We start from the raw sequence: 19,548 nt of genomic DNA, 5'->3' as shown, positions 1-19,548 counted from the left end.
TGTCTAAGCATCCTGCCCTTTAGGTTGTTTGGGGGAGTAGGTTGCACATCTGAGTCTTCGATAAACTTGGGAAGAATATGGAGGAAAAGTCGGGGGGGGGGGAATAAAGCGTTTGGTGAAAGTGGGTGAAGAAAAAGTTGAAGAGAAACCAGAGGGGGGAAAAGAGGGAGACAGAAATGTAAGCAGATGAAACAGGGCAGCAGACAGAGGAAGAAGAGTAAAATGGAGGTTGCTTTCAGACAACCTGTTTATGGAGCACTCATCTTGGTTTCTTTGAACAAGGTTTGTGGGGAAGAGATTAGATGTCAAGCAACTACTGAGCATTCATTTGTTTGTGGGGAGATTATACACCCCATCTAGTAACTGTTATCCTCCACTTTCAGTTACAACATCTCGTCACTTTCTTTTTTAAAAAAATTCAAATTAGTTTTCCAGTATACCCCAATAATAGCCAAATTATAACAATGAATTAAGCCTCTCATCACTTTCTTTAGCACAAAATTTATCTCCCCCCCTCCCCCCTGGAAATGGGCTTGTTGTGCAGATGTGCCACTTTAATTGTATGACCTCAATTTGCTGGTATGTGGTTGAATCCCATTCGCAAAAGTGCAACAGTCTAGAAGTGCCTGCAGCTGAGAGGTTGATAGACTGAAAGGAATTTCTGCTATCTCGATAGTGATGGGTAACTGGCACCAACACCAAAGTTTATGGGCTTTTTTTGTTTATTTGTCATTATAAACAGGCAAAGAATAGGTTGTGTTAGCTGTTTAAATTTGTAGAAATAAGAACAACGATTCAAGCGCCCATTGGAGCAGCCTGCCACAACTGTGAGCTTTCCGAATGTTTAGACTACAACTCCCATCATCCCAGCCAGCATGGCAATGGTCAGGAATGATGGGAGCTGCAATCCAAAATATCTGGAGGACACCAAGTGAGCAAAGGCAGCATCAGACCCCTTCACTTCATCTGCAATTGATTACTAGGCGCATTAGACAGTGGTAAGCCCCTTCACTTTCCCAGTCTCACCTTGTGAGCAGCCCAGTCCATCCAGCCCTTGGCATTGGGGTCAATGTTGACCAGAACCAACCCCTCCACGGTGTCTGCATGAGAGAGCTGTGGAAAATCATAATAACACTCATGACTAGTGGATAAAATGTTTGCATGGCGCTCACCATACTGCTTATGTATAATTTCAGGGACATAAAACAGAGGCTTCTCAGTGCCTCATAGGCAGCTGGCTGGCCAGGGAAGGAAATAAGATGTGGCAATTGCAGAATCCTTGGCCTGATCCAACAGGCTCTGCTTATGCTAAACTTTCCCCCCCCCCTTCTAGTTCTGGCTGAAGTGAGATCTGAACCAGAGCATTGCTTGTCCTCTCCTCCTCGTTGTCACACTAGCTCTCATAAATAGCTTTTGACACATATTCAAGTTGCTCTGTGTACATTATTGCAGCAATCCCTACTGAAACCAGAGAGATAGGGTGGTGCATTTGGAGCATCAAGCTAAGCCTGAGGTTCAAATCCCTGCTCAGCCATGAAGTTCACTGGGTGACTTTGGGACATGTACTCCCTCTCAGTCTAATCTAACTCACAGGTTGGTGTGAAGATAAAAATATATTTTTTTTTAAAAAAGGGAGCAGGGAGCACACATGCAGATCTGCGTTTCTGAAACAAATCAATCGATAGCATCAGAACGAAATTTCTCCATTCATCCTGTGGCAAAATCTTGGCCTCTAAGAGAGAGCCACTTATATAATTTCACCACACGCGTTCATGCCTCCCCTGAGATTTGAAACAGGAATTTCCTGTCTCTCAACTAATTCTCTTAATTACTACAGCACATCACACTTGCTGGAATCAAATGTTGGGCCCATCCTTCCTCTGTACTTCAGCTCAGGAAACAACTGAAACGCTGCTCTGTGGTTGTTAATAGGAACACAGATGTCAGCTACTCTGCAGCCCTGCTGCTTTTGGAGAGGTTCAAACTGGGCATGGAGAACATTTACTTAATCCGACCACCACTCATGGGTCCCCCACCCACTTACGCTGTAGCGTGCCAGGATGTAGGCGCCGGCTCCGACTCCAATTCCGATGATGCTGGTGAAGCTAAAGGAGGAAGAAAGAGGCCAGTTTCAAAATAGGCAAAGGAGCAGGAGCTGCTGGGCACTTTTTTGGCACTTGGGAGCAGAAGTGGGCTCCGGCCATTTACTTATCTTGTGCCTTTGGAATTTTCTCTAAAGTGAACACTTCGAAATGGCACAGACTGAGTGCCTCATGTTTTCATGCCCCCCCCCGGCTCCAATTCCCTTCCCCCTCTCTTTCTCTTTCTCCCACGTGTTAAGTGTGTGTTCAGCTATCTATCTATATTTATTTATCTCTCTCTCTCTCTCTCTCTGTGTGTATATATATAACGTCGCCTAGACACCCCAACTTTTACACGGGAAGACACCCGAGGACACCAAAACCTGCATTCCTGTACCCGTGAAAATCTACGAAAGCATATATATATATATATATATATATATATATATATATATATATATTAAAAATCTGCCAAACCGAATATAACACTTCATGATGAAAAGGCGGGAAGCCTAGGCCACAATCACTCTGTTAGTGTTTAAGATGCTAAAAGACACTTGCATTTCCTGTAACAGACACACACAGCTGGCTATCCCACTGGAAGAATGATAATAATGGGAAATACCCAAGAAGGAATCTTACTTTGGTAGGTTCTCAAACCCTTGTTTGAGAAGGCTGACAGGTGACCCCGTCACAGGTTGTTGTCGCAACCCACCCACCCGTGTGATCTCGCCCCGACTCACTTCACATATTGCAAGATGCAGGGGATCATGTCAGCCAGCTGGTCCAGCGAGGGATACTGATACCTAGGAAGAGAGCAGAGAGCAGGGGCTGTGTTAGACTGCTAGGCTGTTGTCCCCATCACACCCAACGATGCGGGTGGGGCAGGAATGGAGGCTGCAAGGCTCACCCCAGAGGGAAGGCCGGGGCCCCCTCCTCCATGCCAGGCGCGTCCACATGTATCACCACGAAGTTCTTTATGATCTCTTGCATGTCCTCAAAGTGGAAGAGGGTGTCGAAGCACGAAAGATCTGGGGTGGGGGTGGGGAGACAGAAGAAGTGGGTGTCAGGCTGCAGAAGGCCAAGCGGTAGTGCCGTCGAGACTGGCGAGCTGCAAATCAAGACAGCGGCTGCCGTCTTGCTCCAGGAGTCAGTAAACAGGGCAGCAAACTGACTGTTGTTGTTTTTTGACACTGGAAGGTGCTATTTTGGATTCCTCGCCTTACCATGCAAGCCTATGCAAGTTTACAGTCGTACCTTGGTTGTCGAACGTCTTGGTACTCGGGACGTTTTGGCTCCCGAATGTCGCAAACCCGGAAGTGAGTGTTCCGGTTTGCGAACTTTTTTTGGAAGCTGAATGTCTGAAGTGGCTTCCGATTGAGTGCAGGAAGCTCCTGCAGCCAATCAAAAGCTGCGCCTTGGTTTTCGAACCGTTCCGGGAGTCGAATGGACTCCCGGAATGGATTAAGTTAGACAACCAAGGTACCACTGTACTCAGAAGTAAAATCTACTGTGTTCAATGAGGCTTTTTCCCCAGGTAAGTATCCTAACGACTGCAGTCTAAGGGATCAAAATGTCTTTAGCTGGCCTGGCAAAAGAGCAAGAGATGGGGGCATTCAGACAAGCAAGCAACCTTGAATAGGAGAGAGCTCCTATGTTCTCCTTAACAAGGGTGAAAGCTTTTGAAGAGAAGAAGAGCCTTCTAGGCCAGGCTTCTCCAACCTGGTGTCCTCCAGATGTTTTGGACTACAACTCCCATCAGCACAGCCATGGAAGCACAGCCATGCTGGCTGGGGCTGATGGGAGTTGCAGGAAGGCACCATGATGGGCAAGGATGGTCTAGATGCTTTCAAAACCAGGAGATGATTGGCCTCAAGGGATGGTGGGGAATTCTGGAACAGAGCGCAGATCACTTGGGAAACATTAACGATAAATAGGACAATGTTTAAAATTTCAAATTAAATTTTAGAATGGAATCTGGTGATTCTAACGTCAAGGTATGAATCCCTTTTTTTAAAAAAAAGAGTTAGGGAATAAAAAGCAGGCCTTTTGGGGGTATGAGAAAGTAGACCAGAGTGCACCAAAATGCAAAGTTGCATGACTGAAAGCTTTCCTCGAGTTTTCTTCTTCTTCTTAGCAGTGATAGTTTAAATGGTCCCTTGGCTGTGGAAAGAATGCAAGACAACCCATGTTTCGTTCACATTCACAACCCAGTGAGGAAGACCGCTATCATTCCTGTTTTCTAGGACGGGAACTAAGGACTTGGCTAGACATTACACTCACCCTGAGAGAGCAGACTCCACCATTCCATGGGGAATTTTGAAGACTCCCTCACAGACCAGCATAAATGGCTAGAGGGAATAAAAATGTCACACGTGCTGGAGGAGGCGCTGTGCCTGCATTTCTCTGCCCCTTGTTTATCTCCCCTGCTTGGTGGCTATTTTTCTCTAGGAGTTGGAAGGGAGAGTAGTGGGGGAAATTAGCTGCTAAAGATAAGGTTGAGATAAACAACCAAGTAAGAACGAAAGCCAGCAGTTCCTCCTCCCCTGGATGAGTGTTTTCTGTCTCCTCCAGCTTTCAATGCCTGTTGCAGAAGGCAGAAGGCAGGCAGGCGGGTGGGTGGGAAGCTTCAGAGGCAGCAGCAGTCAGATGCCTGCAGACAGACTCTGAGGCAGAGCGACCGACTTGCTTGAGAGTCAACCACCGAGCAAGCCCACAATGTAAACTTGAGCATCCTCAAAGGCCACAAAGATCTGGTATTCTAGAACAGGAGAGTGGAAACATGCTCACAGACGCCTCTCCCCACACCCCCGCCTTCAAGCAACCCACAGGCATGATCAGAGTTCAGGGACATATTCCAGCCAGGCAACAGCTCTCAAGGACAGTGGTGAGGGGAGTGGCCAAAGAGAGGTGTGGTCCTGAGGGGCTGTATTTGCCCCTCCCCCATTGGGCCTGAGTGTCCCCCTCCCTCCTCTACATTGTTAGGAAGTGTTGGTTCTTCGTCCTCAAGCAGCTATGGTAGGATTGATTGTGATGGGTGGGGTAGAGTGCATCCCCAGGGGGCGGGCAGATCAAGGCAAATTAGGATCCACCAGTAGATCGCAGGATGATTTGCAATCATAAAGCAAAGGCTTTTGATTCTCCATTGTTCAAGAATAGTGTCCACAAATGGCTCTCCTTTCCTACATTAATCTGTTAGAATTTCTGATCCACACGAACTTAGATGTAGGTTTGTGATCGTACATGCAGGTCTTCCCAATGTTTTGTTCACGGGGGGCAGCAGGTACCTGGCTCCAGCCTCCAAATAGGCCTTGACATCTGTTTATGGTATTCGCCAAAGAGGCCCTTGTATTTTGCACCCGATTGGTGGATCTTGGGGTTGTAGCCTGAATTTTGCCCCCACCAGTGGTATAGTATCAGGAACCTCCACACAATAGGAGACCGTGTGTGTGTGTGTGTGTGTGTGTGTGTGTGTGTTGCATAGGTGTGAATATGTGTTGGGACTTCTTGACCCCACCAAAACAAAAAGTTCTTGGAGTTCTTCCAGAATGGTTCTTCCAGAATGGCAAGATCCTTGACGCAAACGTTCTACGAACTGGACTGTAGGGCAAATGGCCAAGTTCTCTCTTGGGGTTGCAGTGTTTGGAAAACCCCCAACCTCCCCTCCCTCCTGCCCCAACCAAGTGGGTGCTCCAGTCTTACGGTTTTGTCCCACATCATGGTAGGTGAGGATGGCTGGACGTTTGGGCTTGGGTGTCCCATGGATGGTGATTGTCACAACCCCATAAGGTGTCTCCACTGTGTGTTTCTGTGGAAGGGGGAAAAGAGAGAGAGGTAGAAAGAAAGAAGGGTGAGCAAATGTGACATCACAGGGCTAGACCATAACCCAGTGCAGACAGCTATAACCAGACTTATGCTGAGGGCATGGAGGGAGAAGTCGGGTCATAAGTGGTGGTGGCCCCATCTCTGACTTCTGTGCTTAGATGGTTCCTTGTAACCCGTAAACTGATTGTATATGTGTGGGCTTCCTCTGTGAAATCTGGGATCCAGCTAAATGCAGGTGTTGCACATCACATGGTCATAAAGATTTTGCATGCATAGATTCTATGTACAAGGCACAATCAACATGGGGATGGGGAAGGAGCTGGTTGCTGTGATCCTAGTCCCCCTCCCCTTCCAGGCTTCCAGTGTATGCTGATCATAGCAGCTGTCTGCACAGAAAACATACAGTGCATGAGTAAAGACGTAGGTTCAATCCTAGTTTGTTTGCACTTTTTAAATTAGGGTACCTCAAGGGACAGGGCTGAGAATGGTTCAGAGACGGCAGAGAAATGGGCCAAGTCAAAAGACCACTCAGGGCCCAGTCAGTTGTTGCTTTCCCATACAGGCTGTGTGTGGTGTGTGGTTAAAAACAAGGAGTGGGAAATGAAAATTGCATGCGCGCACACAAAACTGGATATTTTCACTTATTTTGCACAGTTTATTCTACTTATGCTGGTTATGGGGTGGTGAAAACTACTATGCATGTACCATGGGCCCATCATGGCTGCTAGAACTTCTGCTCAGAACTTGAGTCCCCAGCATTGCCAACAATGCACAGCAATACATAATCACTTATCAGCAATACATAATCACTTATCACAGCACGGAGATAAAATATTATCCCCCTTCTATTATTTGCACATCATGATACTGTTAAAGGCCCAGTTACCAGTGCGATTAAAAATTGATAATATTCTTCTCTTATATTCCACCACCCTCAGCTTCTGATTTTCTGACCCTTCTATTTTCATGCCCATCTCCAAAGCCTTGAGGACTAGAACCTTGGTGTTTTGTTTTAAAGAAGACTCTGATTCATGGGATGCTCACTTTTGTTCCCCTGCCCGAGTACCCGCCAAGACCATCAAGATCACTAGTTGCTTACTTTGTCCCTACAACTACTTCAAGACAACTCTATGTTTTTTGACCTGTAGATTAAAATCAGCATCCCTTCCAAGGCTCTCAGGATAAAATTGAGAATAGTAGCCAAACCATGGTTTAAATATGAGTTAGGAATCAAACCCAGAACATGTTGTTTATATGGTAAAGTCCAGTCCAGGAATATGTCAAGTAAGATAGATTAGCTTTGAGTATACAGGGTTCATTTTCTTCTCATCCCAATTTGGAAATTTATGAAAGGGCATATATTATAATCCGCTTTCCTCTGTGCTTTTTCCTAATGTACAAATCATCCTCAAGCCATGTTGTAATCTTGAAATACATCTGAAGCGTGTGCAAGGTCAGGCGGTATGACTCATAAGTGAAGACTATGCTGGCACTCGCTGCCTTAAAAACGAAACACTGCCCACAACATTCCAGAACAAGTGCAGAATTCAGTGTCAGAGGACTGATCGTCTCCACCTTATCATTCCCATGATACACTGGGAGAAACCTGGGCCAATATTCAAAACAATCACATTTCTTCTCTCTCCCTCTCTCTTTTTAAAGTTCCTTGTTTATTCTACAAGCCCTTCCTGCTAAGGCTTTCTCTTATAGCACACAAGGGAACTCAATGTATTCAAAAGCAATTGGACACTCAGAGAAAGGTTGAGTGATTTGGCACCGGCAGATACTCCTTTCCAGAAAGGCAATAACACAGGCGTGAAAAGGGTAAAAGGTGGAGATGAAAGAAACAGTTCAGAAGAGAGGCAAGCGACCTCGAGCCTAGATTTAAGACTTGCTGGCAAGGCTGCCACCAGCCCAAAGTGGGAAGCAGTGACTAATGGTTACAGATGATAGTCCGGGACAGCACCCACTGAGCCAAACAGAGGCCACCAGCCAGGCATTGTGGCTTGCCAGGAAGGTTGTTTGCTGAACCCTGAGTACTGTATTCAGGTCCTACACAAGCCCTATTCAGGCGTTCTCCTTGTCCTGAGCCCACATGCACAGGGCAAGAAGAGTGCTAGTTCCCTCAACCCGTCCCACAGGGGTCAAGTGAGACAGAAGCAAAGAGTTAGTTGGAGGGTTAACTTTTGAAGCAGGAACTCTTCTCTGCTCATGCACCATTCCTGGCATACAGCCCATGACATCAGGTTCTGCATCCCGAAGAGAAGCTATCCCTCTAACTCATGGAGAATGACAGGGATGGCAATGGGGGGTGGGGTGGAGGAGCTGTCCTTGCCTCCCCCCTCTCACACAACAATTAAACACAACAGGAGAATGCCTGAATGAAGCCCCTGTTGGTGTTACAAACTATGGGAGGCAACTAACAGGCATGTCTAATGGGGTTATATACAGCTCCCTGGTAGGACTCTTAATACAGTCCTGCAGCAGGGTTTCTACTAAGCCAGGGGTAAGGAACTTATTTTATTCCATTCTAGGAAACATCAGGTGGTTGTGGCAGTGCAGGCAAAAGTGGGCAGGATGACAAATGTTAACTTACCCTCACACCCCTCTCCATCCCTCCACCCAGGCATGGGAAAGGAGGATTCTAAGAGTTTAGGGACACGTTCTAGTAAAGGAGCCAGTGAAACATGGCCTGTGAGGAACAAGAGTCCCAAAAGTCAAACAGAAAGGCTTGGAGGTGGTTCCTGGACCTGAGGCTTCCCATTCCTGTCCTATGCCAAGGGAACATGGCATAATGGAAGTCTGGCTTATACTTAAGGGTACAACTTGTAGAGAATGGACTGTGCCTAAACACAACATACTTGGCAGCTTCTGTAGTTTTGCAAACCCAGGCAGGAAGTCAAAAGAGGAAATCCCTTGTGGGCTGCTGCTGCTGCTGCAGAAAAGTGTTGGGCTGTGTTTGGCTTGGTGGGTTTTCAGTCATGGTACAAAGGCAGACACTTGTGTCTTTAACAGCTGTGTAGGGGTGGCGAATAATGCCAGTGCAGGAGTGCGCAACATGGTACCAGCTGACCATACACAGAGGCCTCTCCCTTTTTGCATCTGGTCATTCAACTAGCCATAAACCCCTTGGGAGGTTTTTGCTTCATCCCTGTCGGCACACCAGCTACTGTTGTTTATTGCAGCCTAATCTAATCTTACGTTTTCTTATCTACTCTCCTGCATTCTGATTTGTTTTATGGGTTGTAGTTTTATTGCTTTTGTGTTGACTTTGGATGATTTGGCACCTGTGTGCATGTTTGTGTTCCCAAAAACATTTCAATAGAAATATTGTGATTAATGTAGCACTGTGGTGGAACAGGGAGGGGCAGGGATGTTGGCATCATTTCGGGGGGGGGGCATTACTTGCCAATTCTTTATGTGCCAAATAATTAAGCTTAACTCAAAGAGAAACCAACCAAATAAACTAAACAGAGGAAGAGGGAGGTAGCCTTAGCAAGCATAGCTAAGAGGCTAAAACCGGCACTTTCCTTTCTGAAAAAAATCCCAGATCCCTACATCATGACCAACCAAAATGTCACAAAATACTGACCAAGACTTTGAGCCCACCCAAACTGTTCAAAGTGGGGGATGGGTTGAAGGGAAAAAATGCTGTCAAAGGTTTTTCTTCTTCTTTTGTATAGGCTTACGAGGGGCTTGACTATCAGGCCTGTCATGAAGAGGGCACGAACATCAGCATTTACCCACTACACCACTGAATGAATGATCAAATGAATAAACAAAGTGGAACTGCAAATTTTTTTTGCAGTACATCCTCCCCCAGACTGCTTGGGCTGGTGGTTTTTTGTGGTGTGTTTTTGGTCCATCTAGGTTGTCTTTTTCTCTCTCTGTTTGGTCCAACTGGGTTTTGTTTCATTCCTTTAAAATATATTTTTGGACTTGGGAAAACATCAGGGCTACCAATACTGCCCCTCCTGTTACTCAGCAACCTCATTTTGGCTCCATTTTTCTTGGCACACCCCACCTCCGTTCGCTCTTAGAGGGAGCAATAAATAAAGCTAAACTTGTCACCCACCAAGTGCAGCTCAGAATCCTAACAGCTGGTAAGGTCTGGAAGCCAAGCCTCCAGGAGTCTGCCTCTAGCTCTGGGATGAAATGCAAATATAGTTTAAGAATTTGACCTGTCCAGGGCTTGACCTGGACAGATCCCTGTCATGCTGGGTGGTCTTGGAGAGACCTACATTTCCTGATCTTTAGTTCCTCGTTTGGAAAATGGGCACAAGAATGACTTACCTTGTGTGTGGGTGGACTGGTGCAATAAGATTTTTGCAATCAGGAAGAGCAGCTATTATTTGGTATTTCCATTATATAAAGGGTTGCCTCTTTCCGTTTACACCTGCTGTAACAACCCTATAATTATATTGTCCTATTTTACCAAATGGAACTTTGCCTTGCCAAAGGCTGGTCAATGAGGTCATGACTAAACAGAGAAGAGTTGCCACCTTTTTAGCCGGATGACAAGCAGGGATTTCAACAGGTGCAGCTTTCCTCAACATAGTGGTGGTGACAGAACTTGTCCTGGATGCTCCTGCATTTTTGAAAGCAGCTTGATTTACAGAAGTCAGCAGGAAAAGCTTTCCATAACATAAGGGATGAGCAGGGCTGGACTTGCTCGTTAAAGGCACAGGAGCAGGGATATTTCTAAGACCTGGCAACCCAAGTGATGGAATAAGCTGCAGATGTTGATGTTCTGCACATCCCACAGCCATTTAAGGCCAGAGAGTGGAAGCAAGGGTGGTAGAAGCTTTAATTCAAGCCCATCAAGGTCCTGGCACTGACCAAGGAATTGACTGGTAGATGGCAAGGAAGAATAGTTTCAGCCTGCTGGAGTTGGCAAAGGTGCCTCCTATATATCTCGAAGACAAGAAACAAGAAACAGGCTGGGCCAGAGCCAAGATTCCATGGGAGAGCTGTTGTGCCTTTAATGATTATACAATGGAGAAATTAAAGGTGGCTCATTGCGAGATCTTGTGCAAGAGGTCTTTTGAATCTCCAAGTAAGGCTAGGAAGGACCCCTGCCTGAAACCCTGCAGAGTATAGACAAGAGCATAGTCAGCAAGCATAGGCAATAAGAAAGCTAGATAGACCAGTGGTCTGACACACTCTAAGGCAGTGCTCTGTTTCTGTTTGACAGAGGCATCTTTTCTCAGCATACAGAGAAAGGTGGCAACCCTAGAAGTGCCCTCAGCTCCTGCTCACAAGGCCTTAAGTTGGTTACACAGAAGTCATGACTCTATTATCTGCTTATGTTAGATTTGGGGAAACTTTGTCCCTCCAGATGTTATGGAACTACAACTCCTGTCTTCTCTGGCCATTGGCTATGCTTGCTGGGGCTGATGGGAGTTGTAATTCTGAAACATCTGGAGGGCCAAATGTTCCCAACACCTGGCTAACACTGACTTGATAAATAAACCGTGGGGATGTGGACCCTCCAGAAGGACTCCAACTCCCACCAGCCCTGACCAGCATGGCCAGTGGTGATGGGAGTTGGGGGTCCAACAACAACTGGAAGGCCACAGCCTCTCCATCCCTGTGCTGAAAGCTCACTCTTCCTTCACAGACTGGGGTTGCTGCTTCTCCCTCAAGAAGGACTCAGTGTCTTATCCCAGAGTAGCAAATCAACAGGAGTTGTTGGCAGGAATCCAACAGGAGCAGAACCAGGGGCGCCAACAAAAACTTTGTTGTGGGTGCTCAGCACCCACACTGCAGAGCCCCCAATGCAACTTCTGGTGCCTTGAAAGCACCAGAAGTCATGTCCAAGGTCTTGTGAGACCTCAGTGATGCTGTCCAAGGCCTTGCGAGACCTTGGTACCTGAATTCTGGTGGCAGTGGAAGTCGGGTTCCGAGACCTCGCAAGTCCTCAGACAGCATCCCTGAGGCCTTGCCACCAGAAGTCAGGTTCCGAGGCCAGGGCACACGTGACGTCATGACGTCATGGGCACCCATAACTTTAGGCCCAAGTTGGCTCCCCTGGGTAGAACTCTGAAACTCCAGGCTGAGGGAAAGGTGCACTTGCAAGATTTCTGCTCAATCAATCAGGCGGCAACTGCAATGCTTGGATGTACAGTATACCCAGCGTGGATGGAACAAGGAGAGAAGGAACGAACATTGAGGGGTTAACACAGCTTCTTTCTGTTTGGCATTTTTGGCATCGGGGCATTCTGAGGGTTCGGGGAACCAGTTCTGTCCCCGTGAACAAGAGGGGAAGGGGTGGTGATTACCTGGCCTTGTTCCTGCAGAAGTTTGGCTGCTATCAGTTCAGCATCCTAGAACACAGAGAGAGAGAAAGAGAAAGGAGGGGGGCAGACAGACAGACAGACGGAGAATGCAGGGTGGGAAGTAAGTGAGGAAAAAGAATCAGAGTTATGGGAATAGGGAAGGGGAGCGGAAATCAAGGGGGTGCAGAGACTTCCTGCTATAGATAGGGGCCCTTTTTACCAGCACGGGCAATGAGCAGACATTGAGCAAAACTGGACTCCCCAGAAAGCTAACTGCACTCTAGAGCTGTAACGCTAAAGGTTCAACCTGCTTTCTGTTAAATGATGCATTGCTTAGCTGAGGTCATACTGTGTCTTTGGGGGAAGGCAAAGGCCTGCTCCCTACCCATGCTCCCTACCCATACCCAAAGAAACTAGCCATTTAGACTGTATAGTTCACCAGAGCAGTCCCGGCAACCTGTGTCCAATGGTAAGGACAACTGGGCTAAAAGCACACCTGTGCCAGATGTTTTCCCTGCCACATATCCTAGGACTTCTATGATTAAGAATATGACTACCTGGGAACATTTGCACACCCCCACACCTTACTTAACCCAGGCGATTTCACAGTTTTGAGATCAGTTGCCGGGAAGTGATTAGCACCTGAGTAAAAAGGAATTAACTTGACTGCACTGTCCCTTGCAAGGGCTGAGCTGCTTTCGCATGGAACACAAGCTTGGGGGGCGGGGAGATCCTTTGTTGACAGCACCCCTAAGTATTGAGTACAACAAAGCAGATAGCGCCAAGGCATTTAGATACAAAGCAACCTGTTGATCGTATAAATCAATGGTTTGATTTATATCCAAATACAGTCTGTGGTTTATTAAAACAGATACCACATCATCTCTTCTGTCAGGTCAAACTCTGTTGCCTCCGAAAATTAAAATAAGTAGTCTAGGGGCTCCAGTCACCTAACTTTTACTCAAAAGGAGACCCACTGAAATTAATGTACCTACGTTAGCCATTTTAATGGGTCTACTCTGAGTATGACTAACACTGGGTACAGTTCATAATGTCTGTGGATTTGCAGTGCAGCTCCAGAAACACAACAACAGGCTGGACAAGTCTGGACCTAAATCTCCCCCAGCAGCATGACCACAAAGGATTGTAAGTGCAACATTTCTGCAAGTGTTTTTTGCTGTTTTATTTACTGCATTCATTCATATTTCAGCGTTTACATCTGGAAGCTCAAGGCTCTACTGGGTATCCAAGAACAGGCCAGATTTGGCAATCCTGATAATGCCCTGGACCTGGTATGTGATTCTCCGGTCAACCAGTTTATATAAATGTCTCACTTCATCATCAATGGAAGGCAAAACAAGTCCTCTGCATAGACCAAGGGACGATAAAGGTTTATACCACTATTCATAAAGCTCTCAAATAGCAACTCCCAGTGAAGGGCTGCAGCGCAGTGGTAGAGCATGAGTTTCTGAATCCCCCCCCCCTCATTAGAGATGGTCCAGCTGTTGCATCCCTGTCCTGCAGTGCTTTGAAAGAGACATGCTTCGTCTCTCAGTAGAGCTCTGTCACCTCTATGGATGTGGCCAGCAGAATTGGTGGATTGGCAGAGGTTGCAATTTTTAGGTATCTGGAGGGGCCATGGATTGGTGGTAAAGTCAGTGGCGGTGGCTGCCCATTGGGATTGGTAGGGTGGAAGGCAGGGAGGCCACCAGTAGGTGGAGCCAAAGCCAGGCACAGCCAACTACCATAATTCTGGTTTTGTCCTCCTCCTGCTCCCTGTTGCATTCTGCAAGGGCAACACTTGAGATTGAGGGGGGAAGAAACTGACACCCAGAGCTGCCCCCTGGACTGGATGTAAGGAAGAAGGCAGGCAGGTAAGGTTGGTGGGGCATTTGCGATAAGGGACCAGCCTCCAATGGGTAGAGCACATATTTTGCACATGAAAGAGCCCAAGTTCATTTGCCAGCCTCTCCAGCTACAAGGATATAGCAACAGTGTGAGGGGGGGGAAACGAAAACAAAACAAACAAAACTTCTGCCTGAAGTACTGGGCCCTTCCGCCATTGGGCCAGATGGACTAACTACTGAGCTCAGCGTAAGGGAGAATTTTTATGCGTCTGCTTTGCCAATCTGCTTCAGACGAAAAAGAGCAAGGAGAGAAACAGGCAAGACTGGACAGCTTTGGGTACACTGGTGAGAAGGAGAAAGAGGGATGGCAGGGAAAGGGAGAGGCAGGGGAATCCTGTCCTTTTGCTGACCTTGCCCGGATCAGGTGCTCCTGGAGCTCGCAGAAGCGGCTTCTCCTCAGTTATCTGCACTTCCTGAAGCTCCGTCATGGCTCCTGAAGCAAAATATAAGAGACACAGGCATCAAGCAGTGTATTAGCTGGGGCACAGCCACATGCATCCGATAAGTCACTGGTTGAGGATGGGGCTCCTGTCAGGACTCTGCGTCATGGCAGAGCCAGATTTTGGGCGGTACAAGCAGTTCCCCTGCACAGAATGCAGAGCCAAAGGGGCACAAAATGATGATAATAACTACCTATATTTATATGGATACCTACTGAGAAGATTGAAAAAACAATAGTACCAAAAGGAATTATTGTGAAAATAATAAATATTTAGGGTCTGTGTGTGTGCCAGATTTTGTCCTTGCTCAGGGCGCTGTATTACCAAAGTACACCGCTGCTCATGGTTTTCCTCAAAGCTGGCTTTCTGCTGTATCTTAGTGATGGCTCACACAGGAATAGTCCTCATCTGATGGCTATTCTATCATGCAGGGATGGCAGATGTGAATCAGTCATCCTGGACCAAATGCTAGCCAATGGAACTAGAATATTATCCAGGGTGAGCTCAATTGCGATGCTTTCCAATGTGGCATCACTTTACAGTGACACATTTATCTGCTGGCCATTAAGTGAAGAGGTCAAGAAATGTATCTGTCTTGGCCTTACTTTAACAAAGAGATGAGCCTCATTGTCCATCAAAGAGTGCTTTTGCACACCACACATAAAACTGCCCATACTGTGGATCTCCGGCAGGTTGTATTGATTTTATTGTATATCAACTGATTGCATGTGTATTATTTCTGCTGGACACTTTTGAGACCATTCCTCAGAAAGGCAGCATACAAATTTAAATAAGAAATAAGTGAAAACAAATGTGTGCCAAGTTGTGAGTGTGGGATTGAAAGCGGAACAGAGAACATATGAGGTAGGTGTCACTTTAAAATTACTGATGCAGGTGATGCAAAATAAATTTTAAAATCTCAAACACTCTGAATCTTGATTACTTGTGAAAATAACTGAAGCCTATAAGGATGCTATTATTTTGGTTTAACTATCACAGAGGCAGCGGCAAAGGCAAAGTGTAAGAACGGAGGACATAACACAAGTTGTAAAAATATCATACCTAAAATGGTGTTCTGTGTTTTGTTGTTGTGGTTGAAATAATATCTTTTAAAAGTCTGCGGGTATGTGTGATATTTTGCGGCACCGTGCTGTTGTTTAATCTGTGGAATTTATGTGACTGTATTTTGACCAAAGGCCCTATGCCTAATGCAATAAACCTCCCATTTTGCAGGTTGGGGGAACTGAGGGAGAGAGACTTGTCTAAGGGTACACAGGGGGTCCTGGACAGAGCTGAAGAAGTGAACCCAGCTGTCCTAGATCCAAACCCTCTGGTTATGTAATGGAGTGTAACTTTATATAAAGGACCATTCCTTGGCAGGGGCCCAGGGTCAGCCTGACATCAAAAACGACCCAAGTGGTATCGCTCAGCTTAAGGGTTCCAATTGAAAAATAGTGCTCTGAGACGTGTACCCCAGAATCTTTTGCAATATCCCAATGGGTGTCAGGATGCAATTCCGACGAACGCCATTGCACCCTATCATTCTTGGCAAAGGAGCAAGAGATTGTGGGGAGGCACTTCTTGAACTGTGCCATGCTGTTGCTTCCTGTGGCAGCGGAACCCCTTGGCTAAGCCCTGCAGCTGGCACAGCACCAGCCCTGCTCATTCCTGCTGGGAGTGCAATACATGATCAAGCGCTACAGTAGTTAACGAGAGCCGCTATGACATGTGGAGCAGAGTGGTACACCAGCAGAGACACCGCATCAAACCATTGGTGCACCCAGCTCAGTATTACCTGCACTGACTGGCAGAGGCTCCCCAGGGTGTTGGGAAAGCCCTACACGGAGATGGCAGGGATTGAACCTGTGACCTTCTGCATGCAAAGCCGATGTTACAAGCATGCATACACTGAAGGTGCATGCGCCATGGTACTATCCTCCCCAATCCAAATTCTGCACCGAGGGAACCAAATCTCTATACACAGCACAACTGTGATCTTTCCAATCATACAAAAAAGAAATCTATACTTATATTTCACAATTTATTTTCTTTTTTAGTAACTACCTGGAGGGGCCAGAAGTAAAAAACTTAAAAGCCTAGCTGAAATATTAGCTCTCCAGCCCCATGCATATCCGCACCCTAAATCCTGAGGTTTCCTCAAGCCCATGTCATCCTTTTCCCAATTCCTACCTTCCCCCTTCTCTGGACTGGTATGTTCAGTGGCTAGACTATGCCCTGTTCAGTTGATGCAGAAAGCTACCCCCCTTCAGGATAAATAAAAATCAGTGTGATTGTTTTTAAAATTGACTTTTTAACAAAACATTTCAAAATACATCATAGGTCTCCCCCAACCCCCAAGCAACCCATCTAAAGTAACACCTGAATGGGACAGGTTCCAGTTCATACTGCCAAACTCTTAAAACTGAATCACAGACATCTATCAAACAGATTACTGTACAAATTAAAGTCTGGTCTGTTTAAAAAAAGCTCTGGTGGGCAGAGGGCGCTTGACTGCTGAGGTTAAGCATCATAACGATGCATAAGTTTTGAGTATCCTCTTTATTGCCAAGGGCTTCCTAATGCACCTGGTGCCTGTAGACACTAGGATACAGATGTGCTCTCCTACATGCCACTAGGATCATCCACATTGGTGATCTTGGGCTCTTTTATAGTGTGCGCTATCGAAGCTCCTCAGTGCGTCCCAGTTCTCAAATTATGAATATTTGTGCATCGGCCTCCACAAATCCACTTGCCAGCTCACCCGGGACGCGCGCCCTCCGTCCTCTAGCAAACAGGACATTCAGCACCTGCCAGAGGTTCAATTGCCGGTGCAGTTTTTGAGCAGGTAAGAAACAGCAGGAGTACCTTCCAATCAGCATGAGACTTGAGCTGTTTCCTGTCCTCTCCGTGCCAGGCACAGACAACAGATGATCCTGCATTGGACTAGATGAGCCTTGGGGTCCCTTCCAACTCTACAATTCTATGATTCTGTGACCCTGCCTCTCCCAAAGCCCTCTGTGCATGCCAGAGGAGTCAAGGAAGGGAATAGGTAGTGACTGCATATAATAGTTGACTAGTAAGACACTTGTTTTTGAACCTACTAAACAAACTACGTGGAGATTTATTTTCCATCTGATGGGCAAACAGTGTTTTGCCCAGCAATGACTAACCTATGTTTACAGAAAGCTCTGGACATTTACAGCCCAGTCCTATGCTTGTTTACTGGAAGTATATCCCACTTTGTTTAACAGGACTTAGCTCCAAATAAATATGCACATGACTGCAACCTTAACTTCCAAGTAAGTGATCTTGCTTAGTATTCTCACATAGCACAGAGAGAGCCCAAAAGAAATCTATCTTCTAACAGATGTAGTTGTGCTGTGCATGTGAATACCACGGCCACACATTTTGGATCATGTTCCTAGCTGATATTAAGACTTCATTTAGTTTCAAACCAGCAGGTTAGATCCAGACTAAGTCGACTGAAGTCAGGCTGCAGCCTTATGCACATTTACTTGGGAGAAAGTCTCACTGACTTCGGCAGGGCTTACTTCTGGGAATATGCATATATGATTGCAGAGTTAGTTGTCACTGAAATCAATGGGACAAGTTAGTTGTGACTTAAATTAAGCCTCACTGATTTCAGTGGGAATTAAGGGTGCCAAATGGCAACCTATTTGAGCATTCCTCCTGATTCATTTGCAGGAAAATCAGACAACGTGGGCCATTTAATAAGCATTCGTACATGCTAATTTGTTTGCAGAGAAAGCTTTATCCCACACTTCCCAGTGCATTTTATTAAAAATTGCAGAAAGTCCAACCATTGGGGGAGGAAGTGTGTTTGTTGCGCAAGCTCTCCCAATCAACTCTAATTGCACTACCCAAATTTGCCAGTACGCGATTGAATTCCACTTGAGAATAGCAACAGCCTGGAAGTGCCCAGAGTGCAACTGACTTGAGCCTGGATGCAAGCCAATGTTTGAATTGTGCTACAGCAATTCGCCAGCTTGCTCATGCCTGTTCAGGAAATATGTGAATTTCAAAATGTAGAAGTTGATTTATTTAAGTCAATGATCTAAAAGCCTGTCTTCTTCTTTTCTTTATAATTTAAATCATCCTGGCCGTGCCTAGGAAAAAAATGCTGTATGGGAAATAGCCCAGAGCTACTACCAAGTTCACTGGGTGGTCTTGGGCAAATCTCTCTCCCAGGGCTGATTCACACATGCAGGTGTATCAGAATTTCTCTCTGTGCCTGCAACACGACATAATGCATTTTAGTCCCACTATGGGGCTAGTTCAGTAATACAGGGACAGCCAAGGTAGACTACAGCTCCCATCATCCCTGATGGACATGGCAGCTGGGACTGAAAGGAGCTGGAAGTCCAACAACATTGGCCATCATGGTACATGTTGAGGACTGCAGCCTTTATTACTGTTCATGTGGTGACTGTCATGTGATCATACACACTACAGTGGTACCTTGGGTTACAAACACTGCGGGTTACAAACTCCGCTAACCCGGAAGTAGTACCTTGGGTTGAGAACCTTGCCCCAGGATGAGAACGGAAATCGTGCACCGGCAGCACGGCGGCATCAGAAGGCCCCGTTAGTGAAAGTGTGCCTCAAGTTAAGAATGGTTTCGGGTTTAGAATGGACCTCCAGAACGAATTCAGTTTGTAACCAGAGGTACCACTGTACTGTGGAGGACAACCCCTAAAGGAAGTTCTATCTGAGGGGAGTTAGAACCACGGCAGCTCATTCAAACATGCAAGTCATCCCTTGATGGTGCAAGCATCCCTTTGACGAGTAGCTCCTGGGGCTGTTGGGAGGATTACAAAGAAGAAGAAGAAGAAAGGCAGGAACTGTGAAGCTCTTTGGACCATTCTGGAACATGCAGTAATGAACTGTGCTTGTAAGGGGTGTGTCTGCATATAGTCTGCCAACACTCACATATTTCGATGCATCTGAAAAATGGAACCGTACTCCCTCCTGCCCCAGGGCACTCTGGAGAAGGGGA

At 46.4% G+C, this 19,548-nt stretch overlaps 1 protein-coding gene across 6 annotated transcripts in view; it reads right to left on the bottom strand.

The window, feature by feature from the left end:
- NDRG2 (NDRG family member 2) overlaps positions 1–19,548 on the bottom strand; it is a 39,940-nt gene that overhangs the window by 16,473 nt on the left and 3,919 nt on the right. For 3 of the 6 annotated variants that reach the window (XM_081885495.1, XM_081885499.1, XM_081885496.1), the window contains exons 2-8: positions 14,442–14,524; positions 12,188–12,232; positions 5,784–5,889; positions 2,992–3,112; positions 2,825–2,887; positions 2,045–2,105; positions 1,027–1,113 (exon numbers count right to left, since the gene is read on the bottom strand). In XM_081885495.1, the coding sequence (XP_081741621.1) occupies positions 1,027–1,113; positions 2,045–2,105; positions 2,825–2,887; positions 2,992–3,112; positions 5,784–5,889; positions 12,188–12,232; positions 14,442–14,519 (561 nt within the window). In that variant the 5' untranslated portion in view covers positions 14,520–14,524. The remainder of the gene's footprint in view (positions 1–1,026; positions 1,114–2,044; positions 2,106–2,824; positions 2,888–2,991; positions 3,113–5,783; positions 5,890–12,187; positions 12,233–14,441; positions 14,525–19,548) is intronic. The other 3 variants (XM_081885497.1, XM_081885500.1, XM_081885498.1) reach the window with 1 other exon arrangement.

The sequence above is a fragment of the Podarcis melisellensis genome, assembly GCF_964234715.1.
Source record: "Podarcis melisellensis genome assembly, chromosome: 13".
NCBI lineage: Eukaryota > Metazoa > Chordata > Lepidosauria > Squamata > Lacertidae > Podarcis > Podarcis melisellensis.
Note: the sequence above shows the minus strand (reverse complement) of the source record. Positions and strands in the feature narration are given on the sequence as shown.